General features: G+C 38.9%; 1 protein-coding gene across 2 annotated transcripts; it reads left to right on the top strand.

Moving 5' to 3' along the window:
- The first annotated feature begins 92 nt into the window (after positions 1–92).
- LOC120746363 lies at positions 93–8,331 on the top strand. 2 transcript variants are annotated; one of them, XM_040051844.1, is made up of 4 exons: positions 93–581; positions 2,649–2,744; positions 6,314–6,411; positions 6,507–8,331. In XM_040051844.1, exons 1-4 carry the CDS (start codon positions 218–220, stop codon positions 6,597–6,599), a joined length of 651 nt encoding a protein of 216 aa, XP_039907778.1. In that variant the 5' UTR covers positions 93–217; the 3' UTR covers positions 6,600–8,331. The 2 variants fall into 2 exon arrangements, with proteins under 2 accessions (XP_039907778.1, XP_039907777.1); XM_040051843.1 differs by having other exon boundaries at positions 6,314–8,331.
- The last annotated feature ends 4,639 nt before the right edge of the window (positions 8,332–12,970 follow it).

Consider the following 12,970-nt stretch of genomic DNA (forward strand, 5'->3'; position numbering starts at 1 on the left):
CACTGTCGTCTAAGTATAACGGTCAACCTTCCTTTAGAGTTACTGTATAAAATTTCTGATGCAGATTTCTGGCTGAAGGTGAACAAGTTTCACTTCCTGTAGTTACTTGGTATTAGTGGTTTGTGAGCAACAGCACCTGAAGTAGGAAGTGTAGAGCAGTTCTCTATCAGAGTCCATCAGAGCTGAGCTGCTTTCAGACGACTCCGTCTTGTTGTGGATGCTGAAGCTGATCATGGTTCTCCTGTGGATGATCCTGTTGGTGCTTCTGCTCTGTGCACAGGCCGAGAACGTGACCGAGGTCAGAGGAGAGCTGGGGACCAATGTCACTCTAACCTGCTCCAATCAGACATCAGAGATCCACTGGTACATGGAGATCCACAGTCAGTTCAGAGCATGTATCGGCCGCAGTTTTTCTTCAGCAGGCTCTACCTACTGCTCTCCTGGTTTTGAAACCAAATTTTCAATCCTGGGAAACAAACTTGTGATTAAAAACTATACAGCAGAGGACTGCAGGCTTTACTTCTGTGGAATCAAGAGAGATGGCAGCATTCAGTTTGTGGAGACTTTCCACATCATCTCGGGTAAGTAGAAAGTTTTTTACTTTAATGCTGAAAACTACAGAAACATGGCCCCTCACAGCCATCATACCACCTTAAATAAATGAATGTTAAAAATGTTCTTAGTTATTTTATCTGTGAATCCTCAGTGAGGCCTCAGGGTGCTGCATGTTGTTTTTCCACTCAGTCTTGTTTGTTTGGAGGTCCCAAGTGCACTCTAGGAAAAAAGCTTGCACTAACGTATATGTATGAATGAGTCCAAAGCTAAATCTCACAAGTTCAGCTTCATCAAAGTTCTGTTTTCAGTCAAAGGAAGAAGTCGTTAAATGTTGGTGCAGATCAGGATCATTGTATTAATAACAGTTCACTGTCCGCGGCATAGGATGTGGTCTCAGAGTCCTGCTGTTAGAGGTGTTCACGTCAGGCAGTGACCTCGTGGTTAAAGGGCGACCGTGGCTCAGGGGGTTGGCCAGAGGGGCCGATGGCGTGATATGGCAGCCTCGCTTCTGTCAGTCTGCCCCTGTACGCCTACAACCATAGCTGCCTCCACCAGTGTGTGTGAATGTGAGAGTGAATGAATAGTGGCATTGTAAAGCGCTTTGGGTGCCTTGAAAAGCGCTATATAAATCCAATCCATTATTATTAAAGGCAGCTTCTAGTTTTAGCACACTGGTGGAAACCAAAGACTACACCAAATACCTGCCTGTTCTGAGTGGACACAGTATATGCCCACTGGTTCCACCTCATTGTCATGTTTCTGGATATGAACACTTATCTGCAACATCTTTTCTTCCACCAGTGACCCGTTGCCAGGGTGTCCCTGTCATGCTCATGCTGTATTTAGTACAGTTAAAAATAACAGCTTACAAAGTCTTGAGACTCAAACTGAAAACATCATGTAGTTTCTTCAAAAAGTGTCCTCTTTGTGTGTTCCTAGTTAGATTCTGTGCGTCACTTCATTTTTTTTTTATTCGTTCCTTGCCTTTGTTATATTTTTTTTAAACAATGATTTATTTATTTCTTTTTGAACAATACAAATAGCAACAAATCAGCACAGCCAAATACAAACAAGAAGAAGAGAAAGAAAAAAAACAAATACAGGTACATGAGTTACAAATGTACATGTCTGAGTCAAAATATGTCGAGTGTTCCACATTTAAAGTCAACGGAAAGAAAGAAAAGGAGAAAAAAGGGAATACAGACATTAATTATTATGTTTAAAAACAAAATGTGATCTCCTTTTATGTATTAACACAGTAAGGTCATGAGGTTGGAGATCAAGCAAAGGCCGCCATATCCTACAGAATGCATCACGATTGCCCTTTATAATGGCACTAAGGCGTTTCATTGGCAACACCTTGAATGTTTCTCTGTACCATTGTGTAACAGTGGGAGGCTGTCTCTGAATCCACTGAAACAGTACACATCGCCTCGCTAAATGTAAAGGTTTACATAACAAAAGCATTTGTACAAAGACAGAGAGGCCTACTATAGACCCAGAACAAACAGCACAGGGTTCAGTGGGATCATCTGAAAGATTGACCAAAGCTCTATAGCAATATTTTTATAAAATCTAGTCATTAAAGGATGTTGCCAATGGTAATAAGTCCCCAGCCTTTGTTATGTTTACTTTGTAACCCTCCAGCTGTTTTGAGTTTTAAGTGTTGCTTTCTAGTCCTACTCTGCTGTTTCACAGGCAACTTAAATCCTTTATCATGTGAGCATGATTTTTTTTCTCATTTATTTAAATCAGCTGTAACTAAAACTATTTTCACACTCACAAGGGTCCAAAGCTTTGAAAATAAACAGACTTCAAAAGTCTAAGATGCTTAAACTGAAGGCAGCTTCTTACAGTAACGTTGTACCTTTGTGAAACAGACAGCCGTCCACACTTTGAGGCTTCAAAGAAACCAGTTTGTTAAAAAGTGTTGACGGCTGGGCCAGTTCACAACTTCATTCTCAAACTTTTCTTGAAATGTAGATCACAAAGTTCTTCAACTAATCAGCCCCAAAGTCCTTAAACATGTAAGACATGTTTCTTCAAACACTCTTTAACCTATTTCTCAACCTGTGTCCATTTTCTTCTTTCAGATCCAAGAGCTGAACATAAGAGCAAAAACCAGCAGAGTGATCATGTCGTCTCTATCTCTCTGAGCTTGAATGCTGCACTTGTTTTTGTGGTAATCTGTGAGTCTGTCCTTTTTTCACATTGTGGTTTGCTGTTTTATTAATATCAGCACACCTCCGCAGTGTGCAGCATCGTGGTGCATTTAGAGGTGCATAGATGTAACCATCAGATCACGTTTCTGCACTGAGAAAGCACGGCATTGCTTTCCACTTTTATGCTGATGACAGATCTATGTCCCTCTAAAGAAAAAAGGCACATACCTCACACAGCCATTACTTCAGTGTCTCGATGACATTAGGGGTTTTTAAAATTCAATGATAAAAAGACCGAGGTGATGGTTTTTGGTCGCCCCACTGAGACTCCCAGTGTGTATTTAGATTCTTTGGCTCAGTATGTTAAGCCAACTGTTACAAACCTGGGGGTCAAAGTGCACTGTGAGCTGAAGTTTGATAATCAAATTAAGGCAGTGGTAAAATCTGGCTTCTTTCACCTCAGGCAGCTGGCAAAAATAAAGCCAATTCTTTCACAGCAGCACTTTGAGACAGTAATCCACGCCTTTGTTAGCACTCAGCTGGATTACTGTAATGCACTTTATATTGGGGTCAGCGCATCATATATTAGTCATCTACAGATGGTGCAAAATGCTGCAGCTCGTCTTTTAACTGGCACTTGAAAGTTTTAGCACATTTCCCCTATTTTAGCTTCACTTCACTGGCTGCCCATTTCTCTTAGGATTCATTTTAAAATTCTTTTATTTGCTTTTAAAGCTCTCCATGGCCTAGCCCCATCTTATCTCTCTGATGGTGCAGCCTTATACACCCACCCGCTCTCTCAGGTCAGCGGATCAGCTGCTCCTGAATGTACTCAGGACTGGGCGTAAAAGATTGTGATTTTGCTGTAGCAGCTCCAAAACTGTGGAACGATCTTCCTTTAGAGATGAGACAGGCCACTTCCCCATCTGTTTTTAAGTCACTCCTGAAAACCCACCTCTTTACCCTGGCCTTTGACACCACGTGAGATGTTGGTTTTTATTTTAAGTTTTTAGTTGTTTTTAGTTGATTCTATGCTGTTTTATCTTGTTTTCTTTTTGAATATAGGGCTGTTTTAATTTTTATGTATTATGTGTATTTATTTATTTTTTTGCTCTTTTCTGTTATTCTATTGTTTTTTAACTTATTTTCTGTACAGCACTTTGGTCCTGTGCTGGGTATTTAAAAGTGCTCTCTAAAAAATTGGATTGGTTTCAGAGTAGTTACAAAACTATTTTGGAGGTAAAGTCAAAAATCTGCAAAACTTTAAGCTAGATTATTTTTCTCATCACTCACAGTCAGTGATGTCTGCATGCAGGTGTCTACAATATGTTGCATATTAGAACTAAATTAGTAAGAAAAAATGAAATAAATATTTCACAAATGCAGTTCTGAAAATTAGTACACTGAAAAAAGAGAATAATTGATCCAACTGATTAGTTAATGTTCAGTTGGTAACAAGTAATTAAATTAGGTTTATACCTAATTTAATTAAATTTGACTTAAATTTTTTAAGTCAAACAATCTTACTCAAATCGTTCAGCTTCTTTCAAATAAAGAATTCAAATCTCTCTGACTCAGTTTTAAAAGTCAAACTTTTGAGTTGTTCCAAATCAAAAAACTGAATTATCCAAATGTACATTATCACCCATGTTATACTAAAAAATAAAAACTTTACGAAATTACTAACTATACTAAAATAACCCATTTGAATGTAAATCATCTCAAATGAGTGTGCTAAATCACTTTAGTAATAGTAATATCACTTTCTCACGCATGTGCACTACAAATGGGCCTTATGCTCTATCACACATATATGCGCACACAGTGAGGCTATTGTTAGTTCATGGAATACGTTAAATAGATAGTGAGACTCCTTTTGCTTATCAGGGATGTATCTTCTTGTATATGTGTCCTTGGGTGACGACCAAGCAGAAAACAAGGTCATAATTCTCTCTGTGAGGGAAAAGGTTTAAAGGATGGGGCTGAAGGTGTACTGTTAAAATTTCCACAACAGTTTCCACAACAGTACTCATAAATACTTAGTTTCTGTCAGAAACCTGCTACAGTGTAGAATCAGGAAGTATTCCTGATATGACAAAAAAAGAAAACATTTTTTTTCATGCTTATGGCATAATGACATACAACTTTTTCTTAAACACAAAGAATGCAAAACCTATTGCATCCCAGGTTGTTATGCAGACTGGATGTTTGGGGTCTATCTTGTTTTACACTGTGAAAAATGTATTTTTGTCACAGCTGCCTTCTGAGTAGCCATTACATTAGCTTGTCTCCCTGTCAGAGATCTAACGTCGAATTAGAGTCAGATTTTGAGTCAAAGGAGCTTTCAAAGAAAGGCGTCTGGACTTCTTTAAGTTGCTTGAAGACGTTTCACCTGAAAACGGGTGTGGGTCCCAATCAGCCAGAGTTTCGGGTGAACTCATTGTGAAACCTGACTGAAAACTGGATTATAGATGGCAGACACTGTCAAAATAAACCTTCAGTCTTAATCATGGACAGAATGAATGTTAAAACATGTTGAGACTTGAACAACACCCAAACAGCGCAGCTAGCAAGACTAACAAATGTGTAAGAGCAAATAAGTGATGTTACTACTAGCTAAAACACAGACAGTGAATAAATGTTACAAATATAAAGAAATGTATGACTTATTTGAAGAAAAAGTATTGTTTAATTTCTTAATATTGTTTATTAAATGTTAGCTTATCATGGCTAGCATAATTCACTTGCTTAAACTCATTCTGAATATTCAAGCAGGACATTAAATAAAATAAAACTATGGGGTTTAATCATTCTTACCAAAATAAACAATCGGAACATCAGATGTTCATATTCAAAGTGAAAATTTAAACTGTACAAGTTTCACTTTTGCATGTAGTTCTTGTCTTTTATTTTGAGTGTGAGATATAAGTTCATGTCCTTTTAGAGTTTCACCTTCAAAGCTGTGTTGCAGCTGGTGTTGCTTGTGTGGAAAGAGATCAGTGTTGCTCATACTTGTTTCTGATCAGAGTTTAGTTCAGACCTGCAGCAGCTTCCAGTCACAGTTCAAAAACAACTTCCTCTCTTTGTGTTCTGCCAGCTGTCAAGCTTGCTTTGAAGCAACCTCTTATTTTTATAATAGATGTCAACTCATCTTGTAACCCTCTCCATCCAGCAGTGCTTCTTACTATGTGGATTCAGGCATCTGTAGTTTATATTCATCCAGCTTATAAAACATTTACAAGTGCAGGTTCATACTGTAACTTTTACACATAAGCTGCAAGTATGTGAGGTGGTTTTATAGTTGTACATTTGTGGAAATAAGTATTTTTAAAGTTGGCCCACAACATTCTTAATGTTACTCACATATTACCAAAGTACGTAGATGTAATCCATGGGGGCTGAAAGCCGACGCTGTACAGACAGTACAGCACAAACGTACTGCTCACTGCCCCAGCAGGCTTCAGCAGTGCTTCTGTTGTCCAGGTGTTGTGCCAGATGTTGGAAGATTTCTCTGCACAGCGGAGAAATGTGTTGTATGTGATGAGTGCTGATGTGAGTGTGAAGGTGAAGTGACTCCTCTGACGGTCTGTTGGCAGGTCTGACTTGTGTATCGCTGTCTCTGAAGAGGAGAATCAGCAAGTATCAGGCAAACCTCCCTCCAGCTGGGACCAGTGAGAGGCTGGAGGCTCCACAGGTAACTCAAAGTGTACAGGTGACCCTGCAGCTCATGCTCATTGTTCTCCTTCAGTGCTACTTTGTCCTGTACTCAGTGCTGCTGTTGTGTTTCAGTACGAGGAGATCAAGCTCCCCTGTCGATCTGCTCCTGCTGAGAGTGTTTACTCTCAGGTTCAGCTTCTTCCCTTCACATTGCCTCAAAGCTGATGGACACACCTGGACAGGTGGATGATACCTGCTGGATTCAGATTTTGTGGACAGAGGTCAGTCTGATGACTGAGATCTTGCTGCTCCTCTGCTCGTTGGAGGATTTCTTTCTTCATGTCAACTGTTAGCTTCTTGGACAACAGGACATCAAGAAAATCCTGTAAGACCATTTGAGTCAGATTCAAATGAATGTGACCTTTAAGGTTAAACCAGTTTATCCTGCTTTAAGGTGTTTTAGGATTTAAGGTAGATAAGCGTCAAGTCAAAGCTTCTGTGAAAACCTGTAAAAAAACAGTCCAACATTTCATATTTATTTGAATCCTCTGTCTGTATTCTTTATCAGTTTTAGTTACCAGTGATTCCTGAGATTAGGGACAAAACAGGTTTTAATTTTCTAAAATATATTTTTTGATTTTTCAAAAACATATTTACATATAATTGTTACACAAAGTTTTGGCTGTCTCACCATGTTTTGGAGCAATCTCCCTTTTTAATAATTTATGTTTTTGCAGAAGTACAAGGTTTTTGTCAACACCGTCAGACACAAAGAAATGCAAAAATATATATTTTAAATTAAGTTGTTTCAGCTCTTTAAACTATTAGCAGCTTCTCTATTCTATTGTTTATGCACATATGTTTTCAAAGTAATTATACCACATTTAAAAGTAAGATTGTTTTGGCTTTTTATTATTAGAGTTACAGTCGTACATATTTTCAGAAGCTTGTATTTAATCTGTATAAGAAACAGTCATATTAAGCAGCATGCAAATTACACATTTATTGAGAAAATTACGTATTTTTATTGGAAGATCATGAGGGAGGAAACTATATGGTTCTCCAAAAGAGAAAAATAAACAAAAACTCCATATTATGGAGTTGACAACGTGCTGACGGTGGTGACACACTAGTAGAAAACAAGATATTATTTCTTTCAAAATGACAATTAAACCTTAACAACCTTTGTAATATCACAAGACACGTCATAACAATTCTGTTTTTGCACATGTCAAGTTCTACAATAGTTCACCAGCAAGTAGCTACCTACTACTCCTTGATTCCTAAAGTTCTCTGTGGTTGTGTGTTTAGACCTTGCTGGACTTTCTCTCCTTTTGTCTCTCTGTGCTTGTTTCCAAAACCTTCTCTTCTGACTTTTTTCTCTTGCTTTCAGATCACTGGTGTTCCTCTTTGCTATTCTAGCCTGAAATGTACCATTTTGTAATCACTATAATTTTTCTGAACCTTATGCTTTTTCACAGATTAAGGATGAATATTCACAGCACAATTATGCATAAGCAATAGAAATGCTATCCGGCCATTAAGTTTGATGTCATTAGCCATTTCCAGGTCCAAACTCCGCTGCAGATCCCAAAGTCAAAGGAACTCTGCGGCATCACTGAGAGTTACAAACTGTCTAAATTCTTTCATCTTTAATAAAATGATCAGTGTGTGGCTCTACCAGGTGTAACATCCAGGCATCCATGAAAACAGAATATATGAAATTTAACAGAGTTAAAGTTAGATTGATTGTTTCCACCTGAACATGATATACCAGCTCTGCTACCACTTCCAACATAAATGGAGACAGAAAACTAAACAGCAGTGACTATTGTCAGGTTACTGAAGTTGGGCCAGCTGGTATATAGTGATGTGCTACATGACCGCTGGCGACACAGCTGTGTTAGCATAACATAAACACAGTGAAGCTGGAGGATGAATGCTAACTTTTTTCCACTTGATAAAAGTTATCGTGAGGGTTCTCGATGGTTAGGCTGACAGTGATCACTGACTGTTTTTAGGGGCTTGTTCAGATGTAATAGAACAAGATAAAAAGCATTAAAACATTTTAACAGCACAACATGCTTAATAAACGCAGAGTAGTTTGGGCCCGAAAGCAGGATTCATACATCATCACTTAAAGAACAGCTCTCGGGGCACAGCTAGCTCAGTAGATGCCACATGATCAAAAGGTTGGGCGTTCAAATCCAACGAACAGAGGCTATCCTGGATTGGTAGCTGCCCACTGCATCACTGAGTGAATGGGTTAAATGCAGAGGACTAAGCACTTTCCTACAGGATTAATAATGTATACATAAACAATGAGATTCAAGATAAGGCAAATTTGATAATATTTGACACATCTGTGAAGCAGAAATATCAGTAAAACACACAAGACGTAATATGACTGAAATATTAGTAAAAAATAACTTAATATAAATGGTAAATAGTGCACTTTTGTGACATTTGTCCACACCATTAGAAAAAGGGTCAACGCTGTCAGATAAAAATCCTGATGGTGTTGACATCTGATGGTGTTGACAAAATACCCGACTTTCTCTCAAAACACATGTTTTTCTGACAGAAGCCATCTTGTTTTTCATCATTTGCTTATGGCCTCTACAATCTACCTAAATGAGGCTGTTTTTAAAAAAAAAAAAAAAATGTAATCTTGGATTACATCGACTTTGGTGTTGATGCACTATGGTTGTAACACAGAGTTTTATTAGAAAGGTGTGCAATAAATGAAATAAAAACAAACAAATTGTCACAGCAGTGACCTCGTGGCATTTGTATCAAACAGGAAGTGGTACAGGGGTCCTCAGAGTGTAAGCTACTGTTGTGAAATCAGTTTTACCTCGGTTCTTTTTATTCCTCGAGCATCCAGAGATGGCACCGGACTCAGTAGTCATTTTCACAAAATCTTTATTCATCTTTACTCATCTTTACTCATCTTCATTTACTCATCTTTTACTAATCTTCATTTATCTTTACTCTTCTTCATTTATCCTCATTTAAGCATGCACTTCTAGAAGGGAAGACAAGGCCGGTGTCCCTCTCCAAATCTTCACCCCTTTGTTCGTTACAGCCAGCTTTATAGAGGCTGTCCCCATCATAAAACCCCCTACGGTGTGCTGCAAACTCTGTGTCTGTGTCTATGTGCACGAGCACATGAATGCCTACATGTGCGCGTTCCCACGTGTCTATGTGAGTGCTCGTGTGTGACTGTGTACGCATACCTGTGTGTATGTGCGAGTGCACATGAGTGAGTGTGCGTGTGGATGTGTGTGCGTGACAGTTAAAACACTGTGGGTGTAGGTAACTCCCTAGGTCATAAAACCCCTCTCCCTTCCAGACCACAGTTATCCAGTTACAAATGTTGAGACCCCCACCCAAACATCCTCTGGGAAATTTCCACTCAGCATTAACTCCTCTCTGTTTTACTTTCACAGTTCAAGTGGGGGAGGGGTCTCCTACAATCTACTCCTAAGTTCACGACACAGTGAGGCCTTTATTATATTGAGGGCAGTGTCAATGTCTCTACAATAGTTCTACATTCTATGTTAACACATTTCTAAACTCTAAAATAAGCTAAACACTCCTACACTACCCACAATAATTCCTGATTTTTTTGTACTTTTAAAAAAATCTGACGGTATTGACAAAAACTCTGGACACGATTTTAATCACTTAAAAAATATTTAAAAAGAAATTTTCAATTGCATATTTTGATATTATATCAGGTATTGACTTAAATACTTAGTGACGAGAGCCATGATGTTACGTTGAAACCAAGCACATCATTGTTTTTCTTGTGACATTACCAATAAGTTTGATGTGTCACATGGCCCTCTTCCTATTGAAAAAACAAAAGTTGTACACAAGATGGCCGACTTCTAAATGGCCACCATGGTCACCACCCATCTTGAGGAGTTTGCCCCCTCACATATACTAATGTGCCACAAACAGGACTTTAATATCACCAACCATTCCCATTTTATTACGGTGTATCCATATAAATGGCCCACCCTGTACATTTGTCTGTTCTGTCTGGTGTGGATCATGTTCTGTTTTGCTCTTGCTCTTCCCTGTTTTGTCAGTGTAATTAGTGCCAGCGGTGTTTCCTCTTTGCCGTGTTTCCCTGTTATATTTAGTGTCTGCGTCTTCTTATGCTCATTGTCGTGATCTCCCTCGTAGCCTGTCACGGTCTACGTGGCAGACTGTGGGGATGTGAGGATGGAGGACCGAAACGATGGACTCTTTGATGAATGCAGTGTGTTTATTTACAGTGACGTAAAGACAATCCACACAACAATGAATCCATGTGCATCCCTGACTCCCACTCCGTGTATTCTCCAAGTGTCTGTGCTCCGTGTGTCCGCTCCCTAGTGCCCTCAATCTTCAGGTGTGGCCAGTCACCTGGCAGGGCCACACCCACCACGCCTGAAGGTGCCTGTCACAGCCGCACCCACTTGCCTATATACACAAGCATGGACAACAGGAACAGCAGCACAGTGTGATATATTATAATATAAATCACCAACTGCTCACCCAGGATCCATGACATAGCCGGCTGTGTGCTGTTCATAGTTCTGTTCCTCGGTTTTCCAATGTAGTTCAGTATTAACTTGTGCCAGCAATAAAGCTGAGGGGTTTTTATGTTTAAATCCTTTCTGGGTCCGATCCTGCCTTCCACACACAGTACATGACAAAAATGTTGGGAGAGGGGCAGCAAAAATCTGGAAAAGCTGTCAAAATTACTGACACATCCATCTATTTTCCTCTACTTATTCAACTCACGGCCACCAGGGTCACCAGTCTCTCACAGTAACATAAACCAAAATTAGATATTTTATTTGTTTGTTTGTTTGCTTTTTAAAAAAAAGGTTTTCTACTCTGTGAAAGACTTTGTTGATGACTCCATAATCTATATTTATAATGTCATATAAAGATTCCGAGTATGAAAGAAACCTGTGAACACAGATACAAGTATGCAGAGCTTGGATGTTCTTGGTGTTCAAGACCTGCATGAACATGAAGCTCAACCATGAAAAGAGCAAATAGAGAGAAATAACACTCAGAAATGAATACATTACAGACCTAGCTAATTTATCATGTAAAGTCCAAGTGGTAAGCTGTCGGGTGGAGTGACCAATGTGAAGCTGCAGTGGGTTCAGGGGCCATGGCAACTGAGATCATGCTAATCATGCTGTCGTGTTAAAAAGCTGTCGGGACAGAACATAATTGCGTAAATGCAATAAACTTTCACTTCCCTGTAACAACAAACTGCGAGAAAGTGGGTGAATGTCAAGCTGCATTTGTGACACAGGCATGTTACAGTGGTGCCAAAACAACCAAAATAAAGGAACTGCTACTGTGCGCACAAGCCGTTTTTTTTTTTTGTTTTTTTTAATGGGACAGCTTTCCTGGACATTACAGAAGTGACGGTTGTGTCCAGTGTTGGGAACTTTACTTTTAAAATGTATTCCACTACAGATTACAGAATACATGCGCCAAAATTTTGTAACGTATTCCGTTACGTTACTTAATGAGTGTAACGTATTCTGAATACTTTGGATTACTTAATATATTATCATGCTTTTTACAACTACATGAATACCAATAATACCAATTTAAAAATCTAGTTGGTATTGGCAATACCAACTAGATTTTTAAATCTCAATGTAAAACGTGGTCTGGGATACAGCACACAGTTTCACACACTCTTCATTTTGCACTTTATGGCGCTGTTGTAAATGGTGAAAATACTAGTAGTGCTAGCTGCACGGCGTCAACACGTTAAGGAGCCAACCGCTAACGCGTTGACGCTGTGCAGCCCCACACACGGGGTGATCCGCGGTAACTCGTTAACGGAGATTTGCCACGTTAATACAGTTATGGCGTTAACGTCATTTTAATGACAGTAACGCTGCAGCACTAAAATAGTAATCTCCAAATGTTTTCTTTTTGCCGACCAGCTCCTCTTTGATAGCTGCCGTGTCCATCTTGTCGTTGGCTGCAGGTGAAGCGATGGGGGAGGGGGAGTTGTGTTCAGTGAAGGAGAGAGGCGAGGCAGAGTAACGTTGCATAGAGACAAAAGTGGACGAAAGAGAGGCAAACCTGCGACTCCAGAAGTATAATTATAACGTAACATAGACTATATCAATATAAACAATATTGTCACATCTCATATCTTGTATAAAAATAGATCATTATATTTAAAAACTCGATATATCGCCCAGACCTACGTTGAAGCTTGCTGATGGATTTTTGTGGCAGGCCAGATAAGAGTGAGTTACAGTAGTCATTGCCTTTTCTGCACTTTGTCATTTCAGTTATGGGTTAATTCATCTAAATAAGTTGTTTAAAACTAATTAAGTTACAAACATTTCATGATTTGATTACACGTGCCTTAAAAAGGGATGCATAAATATATTTGATTGTAATACTATAAAGCAATACACATTTAATTCATAGAAACTGAAACAAGGTTAAAACAACAGTGTATTTGATTTTGAAAATTTAATGAGATCTTATTTTATTTAGAAACAACTGTTAAGAACTATTTTGTTCGTTGCTCTGTACTGTATGTGCAG

Source organism: Simochromis diagramma, unplaced genomic scaffold (genome assembly GCF_900408965.1).
Source record: "Simochromis diagramma unplaced genomic scaffold, fSimDia1.1 OVJJ01000107.1, whole genome shotgun sequence".
In the NCBI taxonomy this organism is placed as follows: Eukaryota; Metazoa; Chordata; class Actinopteri; order Cichliformes; family Cichlidae; genus Simochromis; species Simochromis diagramma.